Genomic DNA, 22,682 nt, shown 5'->3' with positions numbered 1-22,682 from the left:
ACTCTCCACCGAGGTAGCCCCCACGGAAACGCCTAAACATCGACCCACACACTGGGCAGACCACTCCATCAGAGCTCTCTCCTGCCACGAAATAGACGGGTTATGGATACTCAACCAGGGCATGCCCAGCACCACTGGATACACAGGCGAGTCAATCAGAAACAGCTGGATAATCTCCTCATGACCCCCCTGCGCACACATCCTAAGTGGCGCCGTGACCTCCCTGATCAAGCCCGATCCCAACGGACGGCTATCGAGGGCATGAACGGGGAATGGGACGTCAACAGGAAGAAGGGGAATCCCTAATTCTAAACAAAATGTTCTATCCACAAAATTCCCAGCCGCGCCTGAATCTACCAGCGCCTTATGCTGGGAATGAGGTGCTACCTGTGGAAAATGCACAGGTATACAGAAGTGCGCAGCAGAGAGCTCTGGGTAAGTGGGGCGCCTACTCACCTGGAATGACTCCCCAGTGCGGAGCCTGTCGTCTTCTCCCCTAGGAGACCCTCCCCAGCACCTAGCCGCGGTGTGTCCTCCACGGCCACAGATGGTGCAGGAGACGGCCCCCCTCGTACTCCGACCCCTCCTCTCTCTAGTGCCAGCGCCCCCAAGCTCCATAGGGCTCGGCTCGGAGGCGCTGGAGGATGAAATGGACGGACCCCCCTCGGAACGTCCGCGGGTAGCCAGCAGGGTGTCCAACCTGATGGACATGTCCACTAACTGATCGAAAGAGAGGCTGGTATCCATGCAGGCCAGCTCCCGACGGACGTCCTCTCGTAGACTACAGCGGTAGTGATCGATGAGGGCCCGCTCATTCCACCCTGCATCCGCCGCTAGAGTACGAAATTCTAAGGCGAATTCCTGGGCGCTCCTCCTCCCCTGCCGGAGGTAGAACAGACGCTCCCCCGCCGCTTTCCCCTCAGGTGGATGGTCAAACACAGCCCTGAAGCGGCGGGAGAACTCAGAGTAAGTGATGGTGGTGGCGTCTATTCTCCTCCACTCGGCGTTGGCCCATTCCAATGCCTTGCCGGTAAGACAGGAGATGAGGGCGGCGGGTGCACGGTGGCCAGGTATAGCTCCACCTGGAGAAGGAAGCCCTGACACCCGGCCGCGGTCCCATCATAGGCCCTCGGGAGCGAGAGTCGAATTCCCCTGGGTTCCGGAGCTTGAATGGGCTGACTGGCTGATGGTGATGGCTGGGGAGGTGGAGTTGGGGGTGTCCCTCTGGTCTCCCAGCGTTGCAGGGTGTTAATCACGTCTTGCAGGGCGTTACCGATACGAAGGATCTGGTCATTCTGTTCCCGGACCCGATCCTCCAGAGACTCCTGTGCTGCTGCGGCTCCTGCTGATTCCATCCTTCAAGTGTGTGATTCTGTCAGTGGGTGCTGTAGGTGGGTGTGGTGCAGGAATCAGACGCAGGACGCAGAAAATAAGTCCAATAGACTTTAGTGAAAAGCACACTCAAATAACGAGCCAAACGCCCGGAGGCGAGAAAGTCCGCACACAGGCGAAAACCAAAAGGCGCACAAAACAGTGCGTAAATAACCTCCTAACACAGAGGAGGAAAAATACGAAATGCACAAGGCAACAGTAGCGCACAAACACGACAGCGAAACAATCACACACAACACTAGACTAACACAACGAGAACTTATAGGACACTAATTAGTGCTAAACGAAAACAGGTGTACATAATACAGACAAAACCAAACGAACATAGAAACATTCAACGGTGGCAGCTAGTACTCCGGAGACGATGACCGCCGAAGCCTGCCCGAACAAGGAAGAGAGGCAGCCTCGGCCGAAACCGTGACAAGAACACCATCCCAACCATGAAGCACGGGGGTGGCAGCATCATGCTGTGGGGGTGCTTTGCTGCAGGAGGGACTGGTGCACTTCACAAAATAGATGGCATCATGAGGAAGGAAAATGATGTGGATATATTGAAGCAACATCTCAAGACATCAGTCAGGAAGTTAAAGCTTGGTCGCAAATGGGTCTTCCAAATGGACAATGACCCCAAGCATACTTCCAAATTTGTGGCAAAATGGCTTAAGGACAACAAAGTCAAGGTATTGGAGTGGCCATCACAAAGCCCTGACCTCAATCCTATAGAAAATCTGTGAGCAGAACTGAAAAAGCGTGTGCGAGTAAGGAGGCCTACAAACCTGACTCAGTTACTCCAGCTCTGTCAGGAGGAATGGGCCAAAATTCACCCAACTTATTGTGGGAAGCTTGTGGAAGGTTACCCAAAACGTTTGACCCAAATTAAACAATTGAAAGGCAATGCTACCAAATACTAATTGAGTGTATGTAAACTTCTGACCCACTGGAAATGTGATGAAATAAATAAAAGCTTAAATAAATAATTCTCTCTACTATTATTCTGACATTTCACATTCTTACAATAAAGTGGTGATCCTAACTGACCTAAAACAGGGAATTTTTACTAGGATTAAATACAGGAATTGTGAAAAACTGAGTTTAAATGTATTTGGCTAAGGTGTATGTAAACTTCCGACTTCAACCGTAGATCATGGAGTCATTGGTAAACCGATCTCCTGATGTACGTTTGAATATCATAATGGTGAATTTTCTATGCTGTTAAGAAGTATATTTTGTATTATATTTATTGTGAAGATTTCTGGTATGTACCATTTGTTAATTGTTTTCTTATTGCGTAACTGTAATAAATCTGATTACTTTTAAATGGATACGAACCGTATTCTTCACATTTCTGAGTAATAATCCTTGAATTATTATTTGGTGAAATGTCTAATGGTAAATGTTATTCACAATATACATAGCATATAGGCTCAGTCTCTAACTGTGCATCTCTGAGCTAAGGTTAACTCAATAATTTAATGCTAAGACATCGATTGCAAGATATTAGCTTTTCCTCAGCCTCTCAATAATTGCATAACGGTAAACCTAGACACATGCATCTTATAGTATTCGGAGTGGTGACGCAAGGCTCGCAACCTTGGCTATACACACTGGATACGAGTATGGGCCTATAGCATTCACATAATAATGAAGTGAGAGTGATGAATGTAGTTTATTATTATTGAACCTAATCTTTACACATCTACTGTACCAGTCAAAAGTTTGGACACACCTACTCATTCAAGGGTTTTCTTTATTTTTACTATTTTCTACATTGTAGAATAATAGTGAAGACATCAAAACTATGAAATAACACATATGGAATCATGTAGTAAACAAAAAAGTGTTAAACAAATCAAAATATAGTTTATATTTGAGATTCTTCAAATAGCCACCCTTTGCCTTTATACCTGCTTTGCACACTCTTGAGATTCTTTCAACCATCTTCACCTGGAATGCTTTTCCAACAGTCTTGAAGGAGTCCCCACATATGCTGAGCACTTGTTGGCTGCTTTTCCTTCACTCTGCCGTCCGACTCATCCCAAACCATCTCAATTGGGTTGAGGTCGGGGGATATTGGAGGCCAGGTCATCTGATGCAGCACGCCATCACTCTCCTTCTTGGTCAAATAGCCCTCACACAGCCTGGAGGTGTGATGGGTCATTGTCCTGTTGAAAAACAGATGATAGTCCCACTAAGCCCAAACCAGATGGGATGGCGTATCGCTGCAGAATGCTGTGGTAGCCATGCTGGTTAAGTGTGCCTTGAATTCTAAATAAATCACAGACAGTGTCACCAGCAAAGCACCCCCACACCATAACACCTCCTCCTCCATTCTTTACGGTGACACATCTGGAGATTACACATCTGGAGATTATCCGTTCACCCACACCGTGTTTCACAAAGACATGGCGGTTGGATGCAAAAATCTCCAATTTGGACTCCAGTCCAAAGGACAAATTCCCACCGGTCTAATGTCCTTTGCTCATGTTTCTTGGCCTAAGCAGGTCTCTTCTTCTTATTGGTGTCCTTTAGTAGTGGTTTCTTTGCAGCAATTCGACCATGAAGGCCTGATTCACACAGTCCCCTCTGAACAATTGATGTTGAGATGTGTCTGTGACTTGAACTCTGTATAGCATTTATTTGGGCTGCAATTTCTGAGGCTGGTAACTCTAATGAACTTATCCTCTACAGCAGAGGTAACACTGGGTCTTCCATTCCTGTGGCGATCCTAATGAGAGCCAGTTTCATCATAGCGCTTGATGGTTTTTGCAACTGCACTTGAAGAAACTTTCAGTTTTTGAAATTGTCCGTATTGACTGACCTTCATGTCTTAAAGTAATGATGGACTGTCGTTTCTCTTTGCTTATTTGAGCTGTTCTTGTCATAATATTGTCATGACTCTCCCTGGGTGAGGATCAAAGGCCTCATATCAGCTTGGTAAATGCCCGACAACAACCAGACCCTCTTACCTACAGGGGGGGGAGCTGTGCCGGTTTTGACACCTTAATAATGCCATAAATTAGAGATAGGAGAAGCTATCTCTGGCCCTCTAGTATGGTGAAAGGAATGTCCTTTGTTTCAGAGACTTTTGCCGCCAAAAACTTCAACATCCAACAATGAACATTGGGACAATATATTTCAACATCCAAACGTTGGGAATGATGAGAAATGGAATATGGAAAATGAATGTATATATCATTAAAAATTGTATGAAGGCGTTATAAGGAAAACATTGTGACTTGAAGAGCTTTTACACTGTGGATATCAGGATTACATCCTGTACCTTGTGTAGAAAATATCAAGGAGGAAGACAATGTTTTCATGAAGATAGGAATGTGATTTTAGCTTCTAACAAAATCATTGTGATAATAATACTTTTGCCTCGTAACTAGCCACGCCCGAGGGAGCTCAGAGAGCGTGTCAGTATGACGGAAACCCCCCCATTACCAGAGTGCATAAAAGACTGAGATAAGAATTATCAGATCAGACTAGACGGACCTCAAGCTGCAGCTGTTGTCCATATTGGTCCCGACCCTGAAAATCAACACGAGGTGAAGACGACAAAGTTGCCTCCACTAACAATCAAATGTTATTTATATAATGACTATGAATTCGGAGGACAGAAATTATTAAATATTAAAGCATTAGACCTATCACTAAAAGCTTCAGTCATACAAAAGTTATACTTAAATCCGAACTGGTTCTCTAGCAAATTAGTAAGATTGTCTCACCCAATGTTCAAGAATGGCCTTTTTCCCTTTATTCAGATAACAACCTCTCACTTTAAGTTATTTGAAAAGGAAATAATCTCCCAAATATCACTATTTCTAAAACAAGCCATAGAAAGTTGGTTGCAATTTCAATTTAATCCTCCAGAAACAACAGAACAAATAATGCAACAAATATTGTGGTTAAACTCAAATATACTAATTGATAAAAAAATGTTTTTATTTGACAAAATGTTTAAAAAAGGTATAATCTTCATAAATGATATTATCGGTAGGACTGGTGGAGTTATGCCGCACATGCAGCTAACAAAAATATATGGAAATGTCTGCTCTACCCAAAATTACAACCAAATAATTGCAGCATTACCGCAAAAATGGAAAAGGAAAGTTGAAGGGGGAAAAAGTAAGGAACTTGTCTGTCGGCCTTGCATTAAAGAATACATTTTTTACTTTTTAGCAGACGCTCTTATCCAGAGCAACTGCATACATTTTTCATACTGGCCCCCTGTGAGAATCGAACCCACAACCCTGGCGTTGCAAGCGCCATGCTCTACCAACTGAGCTACAGGAGGCTACCTGTATAATTGGTTAAAGAAAATTGTGATAAATAAAAAAGTATACCAGTTTCATTTAAGGACCAAAGGATTGACAGCCGTCCCATATAGATTGCAAAATAGTTGGGAAGAGATTTTTGACGTACCGATTCCATGGCATAGTGTTTATGAATTGATACGCAAAACGACGCCGGATTCAAAACGTATAATTTTTCCATTTAAATTATTATATACAATTCTTGCTACCAATAGAATGTTATTTATATGGGGGATACAATCTTCCCAGCTCTGCAGATTTTGCTGCAAAGAGACAGAATCATTAGATCATTTGTTTTGGTACTGTCCATTTGTAGCTTGTTTTTGGACACAGGTCCAGGAATGGCTAAAGGATTGCAATATTAACCTGGAGCTAACCCTGCAGATAGCACTACTGCGTGATCTGAAAAGTCAATCGATCAATAATATAATAATACTTTTAGTAAAAAAATGTATTTTCAATTTACGATCTGTAGAAACAATGAGAATAGAAAGGTTCAGAATAGAAAGGTTCAGTATATAGGTTATAGGTTGAGAGCTTTTGTGAAAGAGCACAGTTAGAAAAATACGGCATATAGAAGCAAACCAGATGGACATCATGAAAATGATCGGAGGAAGTTCAGGAGTAAAAACAAACAAAATATAATGATTATAGAATTTGACTGTGTCCATAAAATGTATATAGTATGTATGGGCTGGAAGTAGAGGCCTAAGCGTTGTTGTTCACTAGTTTACTCCAATTGGGGAAGGGGTGGTGGGGTTGGAAAGTAATGAAGGGAAATATAATTTAAAAAAGGATATGTGTATGTGTGTATATATATATATATATATATATATATATATATATATGTATATATGTACAGTGAGGGAAAAAAGTATTTGATCCCCTGCTACTCCAAACACGCGAGTTGAGTTGATGCCAAAGAGCTCAAATTCTCATCTGACCACAACACTTTCACCCAGTTCTCCTCTGAATCATTCAGATGTTCATTGGCAAACTTCAGACGGCCCTGTATATGTGCTTTCTTGAGCAGGGGGACCTTGCGGGCGCTGCAGGATTTCAGTCCTTCACAGCGTAGTGTGTTACTATGGTCCCAGCTGCCTTGAGATCATTGACAAGATCCTCCCGTGTAGTTCTGGGCTGATTCCTCACCGTTCTCATGATCATTGCAACTCCACGAGGTGAGATCTTGCATGGAGCCCCAGGCCGAGGGAGATTGACAGTTATTTTGTGTTTCTTCCATTTGCGAATAATCACACCAACTGTTGTCACCTTCTCACCAAGCTGCTTGGCGATGGTCTTGTAGCCCATTCCAGCCTTGTGTAGGTCTACAATCTTGTCCCTGACATCCTTGGAGAGCTCTTTGGTCTTGGCCATGGTGGAGAGTTTGGAATCTGATTGATTGATTGCTTCTGTGGACAGGTGTCTTTTATACAGGTAACAAGCTGAGATTAGGAGCACTCCCTTTAAGAGTGTGCTCCTAATCTCAGCTCGTTACCTGTATAAAAGACACCTGGGAGCCAGAAATCTTTCTGATTGAGAGGGGGTCAAATACTTATTTCCCTCATTAAAATGCAAATCAATTTATAACATTTTTGACATGTGTTTTTCTGGATGTTTTTGTTGTTATTCTGTCTCTCACTGTTCAAATAAAAACCTACCATTACAATTATAGACTGATCATTTCTTTGTCAGTGGGCAAACGAACAAAATCAGCAGGGGATCAAATACTTTTTTCCCTCACTGTATATATAAGTATATGTGTGTATATGTGTATATATATATATATATATATATATATATATATATATATATATATATATACAGTGGGGAGAACAAGTATTTGATACACTGCCGATTTTGCAGGTTTTCCTACTTACAAAGCATGTAGAGGTCTGTAATTTTTATCATAGGTACACTTCAACTGTGAGAGACGGAATCTAAAACAAAAATTCAGAAAATCACATTGTATGATTTTTAAGTAATTCATTTGCATTTTATTGCATGACATAAGTATTTGATACATCAGAAAAGCAGAACTTAATATTTGGTACAGAAACCTTTGTTTACAATTACAGAGATTGTTTCCTGTAGGTCTTGACCAGGTTTGCACACACTGCAGCAGGGATTTTGGCCCACTCCTCCATACAGACCATCTCCAGATCCTTCAGGTTTCGGGGCTGTCGCTGGGCAATACGGACTTTCAGCTCCCTACAAAGATTTTCTATTGGGTTCAGGTCTGGAGACTGGCTAGGCCACTCCAGGACCTTGAGATGCTTCTTACGGAGCCACTCCTTAGTTGCCCTGGCTGTGTGTTTCGGGTCGTTGTCATGCTGGAAGACCCAGCCACGACCCATCTTCAATGCTCTTACTGAGGGAAGGAGGTTGTTGGCCAAGATCTCGCGATACATGGCCCCATCCATCCTCCCCTCAATACGGTGCAGTCATCCTGTCCCCTTTGCAGAAAAGCATCCCCAAAGAATGATGCTTCCACCTCCATGCTTCACGGTTGGGATGGTATTCTTGGGGTTGTACTCATCCTTCTTCTTCCTCCAAACACGGCGAGTGGAGTTTAGACCAAAAAGCTATATTTATGTCTCATCAGACCACATGACCTTCTCCCATTCCTCCTCTGGATCATCCAGATGGTCATTGGCAAACTTCAGACGGGCCTGGACATGCGCTAGATTGAGCAGGGGGACCTTGCGTGCGCTGCAGGATTTTAATCCATGACGGCGTAGTGTGTTACTAATGGTTTTCTTTGAGACTGTGGTCCCAGCTCTCTTCAGGTCATTGACCAGGTCCTGCCGTGTAGTTCTGGGCTGATCCCTCACCTTCCTCATGATCATTGATGCCCCACAAGGTGAGATCTTGCATGGATCTTGCATGGAGATTAACCGTCATCTTGAACTTCTTCCATTTTCTAATAATTGCGCCAACAGTTGTTGCCTTCTCACCAAGCTGCATGCCTATTGTCCTGTAGCCCATCCCAGCCTTGTGCAGGTCTACAATTTTATCCCTGATGTCCTTACACAGCTCTCTGGTCTTGGCCATTGTGGAGAGGTTGGAGTCTGTTTGATTGAGTGTGTGGACAGGTGTCTTTTATACAGGTAACGAGTTCAAACAGGTGCAGTTAATACAGGTAATGAGTGGAGAACAGGAGGACTTCTTAAAGAAAAACTAACAGGTCTGTGAGAGCCGTAATTCTTACTGGTTGGTAGGTGATCAAATACTTATGTCATGCAATAAAATGCAAATGAATTACTTAAAAATCATACAATGTGATTTTATGGATTTTTGTTTTAGATTCCGTCTCTCACAGTTGAAGTGTACATATGATAAAAATTACAGACCTCTACATGCTTTGTAAGTAGGAAAACCTGCAAAATCGGCAGTGTATCAAATACTTGTTCTCCCCACTGTATCTAGATATCTTTAGAGTTAATTCGGGAAAATGTAACTCGTTAAACAACATTTCCCGTGGTGCCCCAAATTCCTAATTAGTTAATTGTTACATGATTAATTTAATCAAGTAACAATTAAACATAGTAGGTAATTATACCACCCTTGCCTTGTCACAACACAATTGATTGGCTCAAACGCATTAAAAAGGAAAGAAATTCCACAAATTAACTTTTAAGAAGGCACACCTGTTAATTACATTTTACAGACACTCTTATCCAGAGCAACTTACAGTTAGTGAGTGCATACATTTTCATACTGGCCCCCCGTGGGAAACGAACCCACAACCCTGACGTTGCAAGCACTATGCTCTACCAACTGAGCTACAGGGGACACATGTGTGAAATGCATTCCAGGAGACTACCTCATGAAGCTGGTTGAGAGAATGCCAAGAGTGTGCAAAGCTGTCATCAAGGCAAAGGGTGGTTATTTGAAGAATCTCAAATATAAAATATATTTTGATTTGTTTAACCATTTTTTGGTTACTACATGATTCCATATGTGAAAAATAGTAAAAATAAAGAAAACCCCTTGAATTAGTAGGTGTCTCCAAACTTTTGACTGGTAGTGTACATAATGGAGAACCCTCATCCTCAGTCAATGGGGATTTCCACCAACCTACATGATGGTGGGATAATTTCCACCAAACTTTAAATGGTGACTCATCCAGTTGATGGGGATTTTCTATATTACACTACACACATAGTTCTGATCTATAGTTCGAATCAGAGTTAGATTATTTGTTACATTGTATTTTTTTCATTTGGTGCAGGGAGATAGGTATTTTCCTACTTTGCCATATGAAAACATTGAATTTTTCTCCGATCACGAGTATCATCCTATCCGACTATCAACTGTCAATTTACAGATATGATTACGAATACGAGTATGGCCATGTCGGCACACCCCTAGTGTTCACACCAGTCCAACCGAAACCAACCAGGGCGTTTTCACACATACAGTGGGGAAAAAAAGTATTTAGTCAGCCACCAATTGTGCAAGTTCTCCCACTTAAAAAGATGAGAGAGGCCTGTAATTTTCATCATAGGTACACGTCAACTATGACAGACAAATTGAGGGAAAAAAATCCAGAAAATCACATTGTAGGATTTTTAATGAATTTATTTGCAAATTATGGTGGAAAATAAGTATTTGGTCACCTACAAACAAGCAAGATTTCTGGCTCTCACAGACCTGTAACTTCTTCTTTAAGAGGCTCCTCTGTCCTCCACTCGTTACCTGTATTAATGGCACCTGTTTGAACTTGTTATCAGTATAAAATACACCTGTCCACAACCTCAAACAGTCACACTCCAAACTCCACTATGGCCAAGACCAAAGAGCTGTCAAAGGACACCAGAAACAAAATTGTAGACCTGCACCAGGCTGGGAAGACTGAATCTGCAATAGGTAAGCAGCTTCGTTTGAAGAAATCAACTGTGGGAGCAATTATTAGGAAATGGAAGACATACAAGATCACTGATAATCTCCCTCGATCTGGGGCTCCACGCAAGATCTCACCCCGTGGGGTCAAAATGATCACAAGAACGGTGAGCAAAAATCCCAGAACCACACGGGGGGACCTAGTGAATGACCTGCAGAGAGCTGGGACCAAAGTAACAAAGCCTACCATCAGTAACACACTACGCCGCCAGGGACTCAAATCCTGCAGTGCCAGACGTGTCCCCCTGCTTAAGGCAGTACATGTCCAGGCCCGTCTGAAGTTTGCTAGAGTGCATTTGGATGATCCAGAAGAGGATTGGGAGAATGTCATATGGTCAGATGAAACCAAAATAGAACTTTTTGGTAAAATCTCAACTCGCCGTGTTTGGAGGACAAAGAATGCTGAGTTGCATCCAAAGAACACCATACCTACTGTGAAGCATGGGGGTGGAAACATCATGCTTTGGGGCTGTTTTTCTGCAAAGGGACCAGGACGACTGATCCGTGTAAAGGAAAGAATGAATGGGGCCATGTATCGTGAGATTTTGAGTGAAAACCTCCTTCCATCAGCAAGGGCATTGAAGATGAAACGTGGCTGGTTCTTTCAGCATGACAATGATCCCAAACACACCGCCCGGGCAACGAAGGAGTGGCTTCGTAAGAAGCATTTCAAGGTCCTGGAGTGGCCTAGCCAGTCTCCAGATCTCAACCCCATAGAAAATCTTTGGAGGGAGTTGAAAGTCCGTGTTGCCCAGCGACAGCCCCAAAACATCACTGCTCTAGAGGAGATCTGCATGGAGGAATGGGCCAAAATACCAGCAACAGTGTGTGAAAACCTTGTGAAGACTTACAGAAAACGTTTGACCTGTGTCATTGCCAACAAAGGGTATATAACAAAGTATTGAGAAACTTTTGTTATTGACCAAATACTTATTTTCCACCATAATTTGCAAATAAATTCATAAAAAATCCTACAATGTGATTTTCTGGATATTTTTTTCTCATTTTGCCTGTCATAGTTGATGTGTACCTATGATGAAAATTACAGGCCTCTCTCATCTTTTTAAGTGGGAGAACTTGCACAATTGGTGGCTGACTAAATACTTTTTTCCCCCACTGTAGTTTTGAGCTATAGTTCGAATCAGAGTTCAATTACATTATATATTTTTTCATTTGGTCTGGTTGGTTTCACATTGCCAAATGTCAAACGAACAAAAATTCCTCAACAAAACCATGTGTCCATGCTCAAGTTAAATCCATCTGTGATTATCATGAAGCATTACTTGTCTGTCCCAATCTTCATATTACTTTCACTTTGGTCTTTCAACAACATGCAGCAATAACCGCTCTAACTACTACGTGAATAGGCTATATTCAGTAATTTATATCCCCGGTATAGCCCCGTCTCCCCTAATCTGCATCAAATAGCCCAGTCTCCCCTAAATTGCATCGGATGCGCTCATAAATGTGCTGCTACTCACAGAATGTTTCAGAGATATCAAGTTATGATGCTGCATGCATTTCATCAAATGCTCACAGTCAAACAACCAATAATACTGTGCGACTCTGGTTCTTTTCCTGCATTTGGTCTGGACTGCGTTCTCATCTCTGAAGCAATTTAAAAAATAGAGCTCCAGAGTTCCTCTGTGGAGATGGGAGAACCTTCCAGAAGGACAACCATCTCTGCAGCACTCCACCAATCAGGCCTGTATGGTAGAGTGGCAAGTTGGAAGGCCCTCCTCAGTAAAAGGCACATGACAGCCCGCTTGGAGTTTGCCAAAAGCCAAATTCAATTTGTCATCCAATATTTAAAAAAATATACTTAATGGGTCCTAAAATTCAAATTGAAATAACTAAATGATCTTTGGTATGACCATCTTAAAACAATTCCATATGTTAGCTTAGTAGAATAAATTTTCAAGCAGATTTAAGTCAAAACTGTAACTTGGCCATTCAGGAACATTCAATGTCTTCTTGGTAAGCAACTCCAGTTTAGATTTGGCCTTGTGTTGTAGGTTATTGTCTTGCTGAAAGGGGAATTTCTCTCCCAGTGTCTGGTGTAAAGCAGACTGAACCAGGTTTTCCTCTCTGATTTTGCCTGTGCTTAGCTCCATCCCATTTGTTTTCATCCTGAAAAACTCCCCCAGTATTTGCCGATGTCAAGCCTACCCAAACCATGATGCAGCCACCACCATGCTTGAAAATAAGGAAGCAGTTACTCAGTGATGTGTTGTGTTGGATTTGCCCCAAACATAAGGCTTTGCATTTAGGCCAAAAAGTGTATTTCTTTGCCGTTTTTTTTTTTTTTTCAGTATTACTTTCCTTTAGTGCTTTGTTGCATACAAGATGCATATTCTGTATATTTGTATTCTTCTTTTCACTCTATCATTTAAGTCATTCTTGTAGTCACTACTATGTTGTTGATTCATCCTCAGTTTCCTCCCATACAGCCATTGAACTCTGTAACTGTTTTAAAATCCCCCCTGAGCAGTTTCATTCTTGTCCTGCAGCTCAGTTCAGAAGGACGACTGTTTTTGTGACTGCACTTGTTAAATTAAATGCATTCCAGGTGACTACCTCATGAAGCTGGTTGAGAGAATGCCAAGAGTGTGCAAAGCTGTCATCAAGGCAAAGGGTGGCTACTTTGAAGAATCTCAAATATAAAATATATTTTAATTTGGTTAACACTTTTTTGGTTACTACATGATTCCATATGTGTTATTTCATAGTTTTGATGTCTTCACAATTATTCAACAATGTATAAAACAGTAAAAATAAAGAAAAACCCTTGAATGAGTAGGTGTGTCCAAACTTTTGACTGGTACTGTATGTAACGACTATATTTTAGTTATAAAACATTTTTCTTCCACTTTGAAAGAGTATTTTGAGTAGATTGTTGACAAAAAAAAAAATTGTAATCCCATTTTGTAACACAATAAAATATGAAGAAATCCAAGGGTATCTGTAATTGACAAATTAAAATGAAATTAAAATGAAGATTAGACAGTGGAGAGATGAAAAAAGAGATTCAAGATCACTGCTTCTCATCAGTGTGTAGATCTAAACCACAAGAAAATATGACATCCTTCCAAGTAACATTCTGTTGATCAGTATGGTTTGTGTGTTGTGGTAAACGTGAGATGTACTATCAATACGTCATAGGTGGGGGTTGTACAGGGACAGAGAGACCTCGGTATATAAAGGGGCTTGTCTGAATCCTAAGTCACTTTACCAAACCCCACCACCACTCTACATAACTCTACCACCACAAATCATGAAGACATCTCTGGTCCTCCTTACCCTCAGTCTACTGGCTTGTTCAGGTGAGCTTTTATTTGTTAACTCAAGTAATAACTACTGTAAATGTAGCAGATACATTTGATTGGGTCAGGGTGTATGAGAATCTGTAAGGGGGGACCTAAATCCACTCCAAGTTCACCTTTCGTTTCAGTACAATACAATTTAATGTTGTACAATTTTTACTTCACAGTTTGGGAAGTCTGTGGACAATGTCAAGAGGTTAACCTTGATGACCAGGAAGACCAGGAAGTAGTAGAAGCACAGCCAGAAAAGCACATGGTAACAGTGCACTATATGGTCAAAATTGTATGGACTAGCAGAAAGTGTAGACATTTCTGCAACTTTCTATTGGAATACTCAACTAACCTGCTACTGTGTAACAGCACTTAACCAAAGACATGAACGCAACCAATACATTGACTGAAGAAACTCCTGTCCAACCTTACGTATTCAAATGTACTTCAACCATAATACTGAATACATCACACCATGTACATTCTTGTCTGTTGATGCTTTCCACAGGTGCAACAGTTAAAGGGAACATGCTGGGCGTGTAAGTGGGCACTGAACAAAGTGAAGAAACACATCTCCTCTTCCACTAGCCAAGTAACTACCCCATAGCATTACAATTCATAAGTGTCCCTTCATGAAATGTACTATTTACTGAAATATTTATCTGAAAATGTAAACTGATGTTGATGATTTCTCTTCAATAGGCGCAGATAAAGCAGAAGCTATTGTCTGTTTGCAATCAAATGGGCCTCGTTAAATCTCTGTGTAAAGGCTTGGTGAAAAAGCACTTGTGGGTTTTGGTTGAGGAGCTTAGCACCAGTGATGACGTGACGACCATCTGCATTAACATTAAGGCCTGCAAGTGAGTAGAAGAAACTGTTCAGACGACTAAAGATTAGAGAGATTATCACCTGTGCTTGTTAATTGAAACACTATTGAATAGAATGTATTCATTAATACAAAATATGGGGTTATGTCTTTCGATCTTCCACTCATGTCATCTTTTTGTGTATCTTTTAGACCAAAAGCCGTTTTGGATCTGAGCTACTGATCAAGCAGCCAGTATCCAGATTCCAAAGTGAGAAGAAGGATGCTAAGGTGTCAAGACAATGCTATGCTGCCAGCCTCTTGCCTTTTCTCAAATTAGTCATGACACAAGCATGATATGTTATTGGAATGATTATATGTTCTGAAATAATGTTTTTGGAACATTATTCTAATAGTCTATTATTCTCTGAATTTTGAATGTTTGTGTGAACTTTTTGTCCAGCCAAAAATATACTTAATTTAATAAAGAATACAACTGTTTATACATTTACCCAAAAGAAAACCTTTGGCATCTGAACCCATTTTTATTCATCCGAAGTCGAAAATGCAATGATAACGCAATGATAAAGCATTTAATTACAATGTCTAAACTCATGTTGGCATTTTTATTTAGAATCTTTCTTTAAAGAATCTTGATTGCTTAGTAGGAAATGACATCCAGCAAGGGCTTTCGTCTGAAACATTGATAGAAACATGAATTATTGAGATTATGTGATAATACAATACTCCACACAATCAATTAAATCAAACATGACATTGCCACTAGAGTACCATGCATGCCGCTGTGATAAAAAGCTATTTTCACACCTTTGAGGTTTGAGGATGCCAATTTCAACAGACGGAAGGAAGCCAGCTTCTGTTTGATCTCTTCCTGTAGAGTAAAAACACATGACATATAGTGCATTCGGAAAGTATTCAGACCCCTTCACCTTTTCAACATTTTGTTACGTTACAGCCTTATTCTAAAATTGATTCAATCGTTTTTTCCTCTCATCAATCTACACACAATACCCGTTATTGACAAAGCAAAAACAGGTTTTTCAAAATTTCTGCAAATGTAAAAAATAAATGAACTGAAATATCACATTTATAAATAAGTATTCAGACCCTTTACTCAGTACTTTGTTGAAGCACCTTTGGCAGCGATTATAGCCTAGACTCTTTTTGGGTATGATGCTACAAGCACACCTGTATTTGGGGAGTTTCTCCCATTCTTTTCTGCTGATCCTCTCAAGCTCTGTCAGGTTGGATGGGGAGCGTCGCTGCACAGCAATTTTAGGTCTCTCCAGAAATGTTCAATCGGGTTCAAGTACGGGCTCTGACTGGGCCACTCAAGGACATTCAGAGACTTGTCCCGAAGCCACTCCTGCGTTGTCTTGGCTGTGTGCTTAGAGTCGTTGTCTTGTTGGAAGGTGAACCTTCGCCCCAGTCTGAGGTCCTGAGCGCTCTGGAGCAGATTTTCATCAAGGATCTCTCTGTACTTTGCTCCGTTCATCTTTCCCTCGATCCTGACTAGTTGTTACGTGTGACATGTTTTTATTTCTCCCAATCTCCCTTTGTAGTGTGTGTGTGTGGTTCAGAGTGGTTGTTCTGTTTGTGTGTTCTGGTTAATACAGGTGTGCTGAGTTGCGGCTGACGATGGTGGGCGTGGCTTCGGTCCGGAGTCCTGGCAGCTGTGGTTGAGTGACTGATTGACTAGAGTATATAAACTGTTTGCCGTGTGAGCTCAAGAGAGAAATGGGGCACTTTTTGTTTGGCTGTTTTTCTGAGGATTTTGTTATTTTGATTTATCTTTGTTTGTGTTCCAGCCTGTCCTCCTGATGTACTCCACCCTACCTGGGTCCTGGAGAAGGGAAAGGTAGTTCTGCCCATGGGTGTACATTCACACGTAGATAATCCACTGTTTTACACACTAGGTTAGCCGGGCGGGTGTCACCCCTGTATTTGTGGTAACAGGTAGGAAAGCGGGTAAAGGCTTAGAGTGTGTTAGGAAGGATTAGGTGTGTAGAAGAGGAGGGACCTTTTGTTTATTTTCATTACTTGGACCCCGTTCCCAAACATTCCCTTCTCTTACCATCCCTGGTTTGTTTGATTGGTCTTTGTTTTATGGGTGTTGTATATTATTTTGTTTAGTACCTTACTAAACGTCCCCAGAGGGCTAACATTGAGTTCTGGTTGTTGTGTCTGGTTATTTTAGTTAGTTACACCCCACATTTCTTCCCCATCCATCTAGTTTACATTGTATGCGCAGGCACAGGCATTTACATCTCCTCCTCAGACGAGCTACACCCAAGGGGAGAACGTAACACTAGTCTTCCAGTCCCTGCCGCTGAAAAACATCCCCACAGCATGTTGCTGCCACCACCATGCTTCACCGTAGGGATTGTGCCAGGTTTCCTCCAGACGTGACGTTTGGCATTCAGGCCAAAGAGTTCAATCTTGGTTTCATCAGACCAGAGAATCTTGTTTCTCATGGTCGGAGAGTCCTTTAGGTGCCTTTTGGCAAACTCCAAGTGGGCGGTCATGTGCCTTTTACTGAGGAGTGGCTTCCGTCTGTCCACTACCATAAAGGCCTGATTGGTGGAGTGCTGCGGAGATGGTTGTCCTTCTGGAAGGTTCTCCCATTTCCACAGAGGAACTCTGTAGCTCTGTCAGAGTGACCATCGGGTTCTTGGTCACCTCCCTGACCAAAGCCCTTCTCCCCCGATTGCTCAGTTTGGCTGGGCGACCAGCTCTAGGAAGAGTCTTGGTGGTTCCAAACTTCTTCCATTTAAGAATGATGGAGGCCACTGTGTTCTTGGGGACCTTCAATGCTGCATTTTTTGGTACCCTTCCCCAGATCTGTGCCTCGACACAATCCTGTCTCGGAGCTCTATGGACAATTCCTTCGACCTCATGGTTTGGTTTTTGCTCTGACATGCACTGTCAACTGTGGGACCTTATATAGACAGGTGTGTGCCTTTCCAAATCATGTCCAATCAATTGAATTTACCACAGGTGGACTTTACCACAGGTGGAAACATCTCAATGATGATCAATGGAAACCTGTTTTCGCTTTGTTATTTATTGTGTGTAGATAGATGAGGAAAATTGCTTATTTAATCCATTTTAGAATAAGGCTGTAACGTAACAAAATGCGGAAGAAGTTAAGGGGTCTGAATACTTTCCGAATGCACTGTATTATAAGCCTAATAATACATTATGAAGGCTCACACATTCTTATAACAAGCGTTAAAGGGCAACTGCACTTCCTGATTTGGCCTTGTTTTTCATCAATGCTCATTAAGAAATGCTAGCAGCCATGGCTGAAGGCAAACGAGAGTCATCTTGGGGGTGTAGTTTGATGTGGGTGTTTCGTGGGTGTGTCTTTGCCATTCAATCACAACAAACAAGGCCAGTAATGAGTACAGTGAGGTAAGCTAAGCTAGCTTTGCTATGGGGAGAACAACGTTTTAAAGTTGAGGACTTCTCCCCTCCTGACTGACTGGCCATCTCAAGATGGTCAGCTAATTCAGTTCTATATGTAGGCTGAAGCCTGCGCTGACCTTGTGTTTAGCCAAGCTGACTGCAGCTAGCATAGCTTGGTGATATTTCTCTGTCAAATCACTTATGGCAAGATAGCAAGAGCCAGTATCTGAAATGTGTTTCATAAAACACTTGTTCTAAAGTAGCTTGCAACTTAGTTTTAACATTTCATCACATCATGTAAATACATGTTACTGTGGAAATTGTATCAACTGCGAGTGGAATTTCCGGTCTTGAGTCAGCTCAGCTGTCCTACAACACAATATTCTATAACTGGCTTGTCTCGTCTCTACTTATTTCCGTTGTTAGATCTGTCCCAGGGGACAAATCCCAGAAATAATTATGTAATTTATTGATTGTTGCTGCCTTCTTGGCCAGGTCTCCCTTGAAAAAGAGACTCTGGGTCTCAATGGGATTTTCCTGGTTAAATAAAGGTTACATTTAAAATAAAGTGAGAAAGTGTGTGGTGTTCCTTTCACCTCTATACTGGCATCCAGCTTAAGCCAGGCCCAGCTCCAGCTACACTTGATCCCTGAATCCACTTGTTTAACAAGTAATGCCTCATTTTCACCTAATTCTCTCATTCTGAAAATTAACCACATAGAGGGAAAACATTATTTCATTACATTTACATTTTACATTTACGTCATTTAGCAGACGCTCTTATCCAGAGCGACTTACAAATTGGTGCATTCACCCTATAGCCAGTGGGATAAGCACTTTACAATTATTATTATTATAATTTTATTTTTTATTTTTTTTTGGGGGGGGGGGGGGTAGAAGGATTACTTTATCCTATCCCAGGTATTCCTTAAAGAGGTGGGGTTTCAAATGTCTCCGGAAGGTGGTGAGTGACTCCGCTGTCCTGGCGTCGTGAGGGAGCTTGTTCCACCATTGGGGTGCCAGAGCAGCGAACAGTTTCGACTGGGCTGAGCGGGAACTATGCTTCCGCAGAGGAAGGGGAGCCAGCAGGCCAGAGGTGGATGAACGCAATGTCCTCGTTTGGGTGTAGGGACTGATCAGAGCCTGAAGGTACGGAGGTGCCGTTCCCCTCACAGCTCCATAGGCAAGCACCATGGTCTTGTAACAGATGCGAGCTTCAACTGGAAGCCAGTGGAGTGTGCGGAGGAGCGGGGTGATGTGAGAGAACTTGGGAAGGTTGAACACCAGACGGGCTGCGGCATTCTGGATGAGTTGTAGGGGTTTAATGGCACAGGCAGGGAGCCCAGCCAACAGCGAGTTGCAGTAATCCAGACGGGAGATGACAAGTGCCTGGATTAGGACCTGTGCCGCTTCCTGTGTAAGGCAGGGTCGTACTCTCCGAATGTTGTAGAGCATGAACCTACAGGATCGGGTCACCGCCTTGATGTTAGCGGAGAACGACAGGGTGTTGTTCAGGGTCACGCCAAGGCTCTTCGCACTCTGGGAGGAGGACACAACGGAGTTGTCAACCGTGATGGCGAGATCATGGAACGGGCAGTCCTTCCCCGGGAGGAAGAGCAGCTCCGTCTTGCCAAGGTTCAGCTTGAGGTGGTGATCCGTCATCCATACTGATATGTCTGCCAGACATGCAGAGATGCGATTCGCCACCTGGTTATCAGAAGGGGGAAAGGAGAAGATTAGTTGTGTATCGTCAGCGTAGCAATGATAGGAGAGGCCATGTGAGGATATGACAGAGCCAAGTGACTTGGTGTATAGCGAGAATAGGAGAGGGCCTAGAACTGAGCCCTGGGGGACACCAGTGGTGAGAGCACGTGGTGCGGAGACAGCTTCTCACCACGCCACTTGGTAGGAGCGACCGGTCAGGTAGGACGCAATCCCCAGATGCCCAGCTCGGAGAGGGTGGAGAGGAGGATCTGATGGTTCACAGTATCAAAGGGAGCAGACAGGTCTAGAAGGACAAGAGCAGAGGAGAGAGAGTTAGCTTTAGCAGTGCGGAGAGCCTCCGTGACACAGAGAAGAGCAGTCTCAGTTGAATGACCAGTCCTGAAACCTGACTGGTTTGGATCAAGAAGGTCATTCTGAGAGAGATAGCAAGAGAGTTGGCTAAAGACGGCACGCTCAATAGTTTTGGAACGAAAAGAAAGAAGGGATACTGGTCTGTAGTTGTTGACATCAGAGGGATCGAGTGTTGGTTTTTTGAGAAGGGGTGCAACTCTCGCTCTCTTGAAGACGGAAGGGACATAGCCAGCGGTCAAGGATGAGTTGATCAGCGAGGTGAGGTAGGGGAGAAGGTCACCGGAGATGGTCTGGAGAAGAGAGGAGGGGATAGGGTCAAGCGGGCAGGTTGTTGGGCAGCCTGCAGTCACAAGTCGCAAGATTTTATCTGGAGAGAGAGGGGAGAAAGAAGTCAAAGCATAGGGTAGGGCAGTGTGAGCAGGACCAGCAGTGTCATTTGACTTAACAAACGAGGATCGGATGTCGTCAACCTTCTTTTCAAAGTGGTTGACGAAGTCATCCACAGAGAGGGAGGAGGGGGGGGGGGGGGAGGATTCAGCAGGGAGGAGAATGTGGCAAAGAGCTTCCTAGGGTTAGAGGCAGATGCTTGGAATTTAGAGTGGTAGAAAGTGGCCTTAGCAGCAGAAACAGATGAAGAAAATGTAGAGAGGAGGGAGTGAAAAGATGCCAGGTCCGCAGGGAGTCTAGTTTTCTTCCATTTCCGCTCAGCTGCCCGGAGCTCTGTTCTGTGAGCTCGCAATGAGTCATCAAGCCATGGTGCTGGAGGGGAGGATCGAGCCGGCCGGGAGGATAGGGGACATAGAGAGTCAAAGGATGCAGAAAGGGAGGAGAGGAGGGTTGAGGAGCTAGAATCAGGAGATTGGAGGGAGAAGGATTGAGCAGAGGGAAGAGATGATAGGATGGAAGAGGAGAGAGTAGCGGGAGAGAGAGAGCGAAGGTTGCGGCGGCGCATTACCATCTGTGTAGGGGCAGAGTGAGTAGTGTTGGAGGAGAGCGAGAGAGAAAAGGATACAAAGTAGTGGTCGGAGACATGGAGGGGAGTTGCAGTGAGATTAGTAGAAGAACAGCATCTAGTAAAGATAAGGTCAAGCGTATTGCCTGCCTTGTGAGTAGGGGGGGACGGTGAGAGGGTGAGGTCAAAAGAGGAGAGGAGTGGAAAGAAGGAGGCAGAGAGAAATGAGTCAAATGAAGACGTAGGGAGGTTGAAATCCCCCAAAACTGTGAGGGGTGAGCCATCCTCAGGAAAGGAACTTATCAAGGCGTCAAGCTCATTGATGAACTCTCCAAGGGAACCTGGAGGGCGATAGATGACAAGGATATTAAGCTTAAATGGGCTAGTGACTGTGACAGCATGGAATTCAAATGAGGAGATGGACAGATGGGTTAGGGGAAAAATTAAGAATGTCCACTTGGGAGAGATGAGGATTCCTGTGCCACCACCCCGCTGACCAGATGCTCTCGGGGTATGCGAGAACACATGGTCAGACGAGGAGAGAGCAGTATGAGTAGCAGTGTTTTCAGTGGTAATTCATGTTTCCGTCAGCGCCAAGAAGTCGAGGGACTGGAGGGTAGCATAGGCTGGGATGAAGTCTGCCTTGTTGGCAGCAGAACGGCAGTTCCAGAGGCTGCCTGAGACCTGGAACTCCAGGTGTGTGGTGCGTGCAGGGACCACCAGGTTAGAGAGGCAGCAGCCACGCGGTGTGAGGCGTTTGTGTAGCCTGTGCGGAGAGGAGAGAACAGGGATAGGTAGAGGCATAGTTGACAGACTGCAGCAAATGGCTACAATAATGCAAAGGAGATCGGAATGAAATGAACTAAACATCTGGGAAAGGAGAGAGCGGGGCCTCCCTCACCACAACTCCCAAATATAACTCTCCCAACTTCCACCTCAGAAACTATAATTGTTTCACTGAAACACCCGAATATAACTCTCCCAACTTCCACTTTAGAAATTAGAATTGTTGTAAACTACAGCGGTTCAATGTTTCTAGGAATAGACTCTAACTTACTTTATTCAGCTAGCTAACTTGGTACAGTATTCTTCCATGAAAACCGCCCAGGGCACCGTATCCTATGACGCCATAGCTAACTAGCATGCTAGCATCCAATAACACACGGTTTAGCACCAATACTAGGTTACAACAAACCACCAATAGTGTGTTAACACACTAAACAGATAATTCGTGTCCAGTTCCTTTCATAACACAGCACTAATTAAACGTTGGCTAGCTAGCACAAAGTCAGTCATGCTAGCTACACAAGTGGACTACACATCTCGAATGTTCAGAAAGGGAAGCTTTATGTTGCAAAATTCTCATTGACTAAAATTATATTGTATTTAGCTGCTACAGTACTGCTAGCTGGTAGTGTTGGCTAGCTAGCAATGGCTGTGGTGTTGACTTTGTTTGAAAAACGGCGTCGCTGCGAACGAGTGTAGCTGGCTAA

General features: G+C 43.3%; 1 protein-coding gene across 1 annotated transcript; it reads left to right on the top strand.

The window, feature by feature from the left end:
* Nucleotides 1-13,861: 13,861 nt before the first annotated feature.
* LOC311102791 (antimicrobial peptide NK-lysin-like) lies at nucleotides 13,862-15,034 on the top strand. Its single transcript, XM_084144205.1, has 5 exons — nucleotides 13,862-13,936; nucleotides 14,104-14,192; nucleotides 14,436-14,519; nucleotides 14,630-14,787; nucleotides 14,946-15,034. The coding sequence occupies exons 1-5, from the start codon at nucleotides 13,888-13,890 to the stop codon at nucleotides 14,974-14,976; spliced, it is 411 nt and encodes a 136-aa protein (XP_084000331.1). The 5' UTR covers nucleotides 13,862-13,887; the 3' UTR covers nucleotides 14,977-15,034.
* The last annotated feature ends 7,648 nt before the right edge of the window (nucleotides 15,035-22,682 follow it).

Source organism: Coregonus lavaretus, assembly GCF_964263955.1.
Source record: "Coregonus lavaretus genome assembly, chromosome: 27".
NCBI lineage: Eukaryota > Metazoa > Chordata > Actinopteri > Salmoniformes > Salmonidae > Coregonus > Coregonus lavaretus.
This window is presented reverse-complemented; position numbering and strand designations above follow the sequence as displayed.

Excerpts from the sequence above, each read along its gene's own strand:
- LOC311102791 (XM_084144205.1), top strand. The coding sequence starts at position 13,888 with ATGAAGACATCTCTGGTCCTCCTTACCCTCAGTCTACTGGCTTGTTCA. Across the intron at positions 13,937-14,103 it reads CAGTCTACTGGCTTGTTCAG|TTTGGGAAGTCTGTGGACAA; the intron begins GTGAGCTTTTAT and ends TTTACTTCACAG. Across the intron at positions 14,788-14,945 it reads ATTAACATTAAGGCCTGCAA|ACCAAAAGCCGTTTTGGATC; the intron begins GTGAGTAGAAGA and ends TGTATCTTTTAG.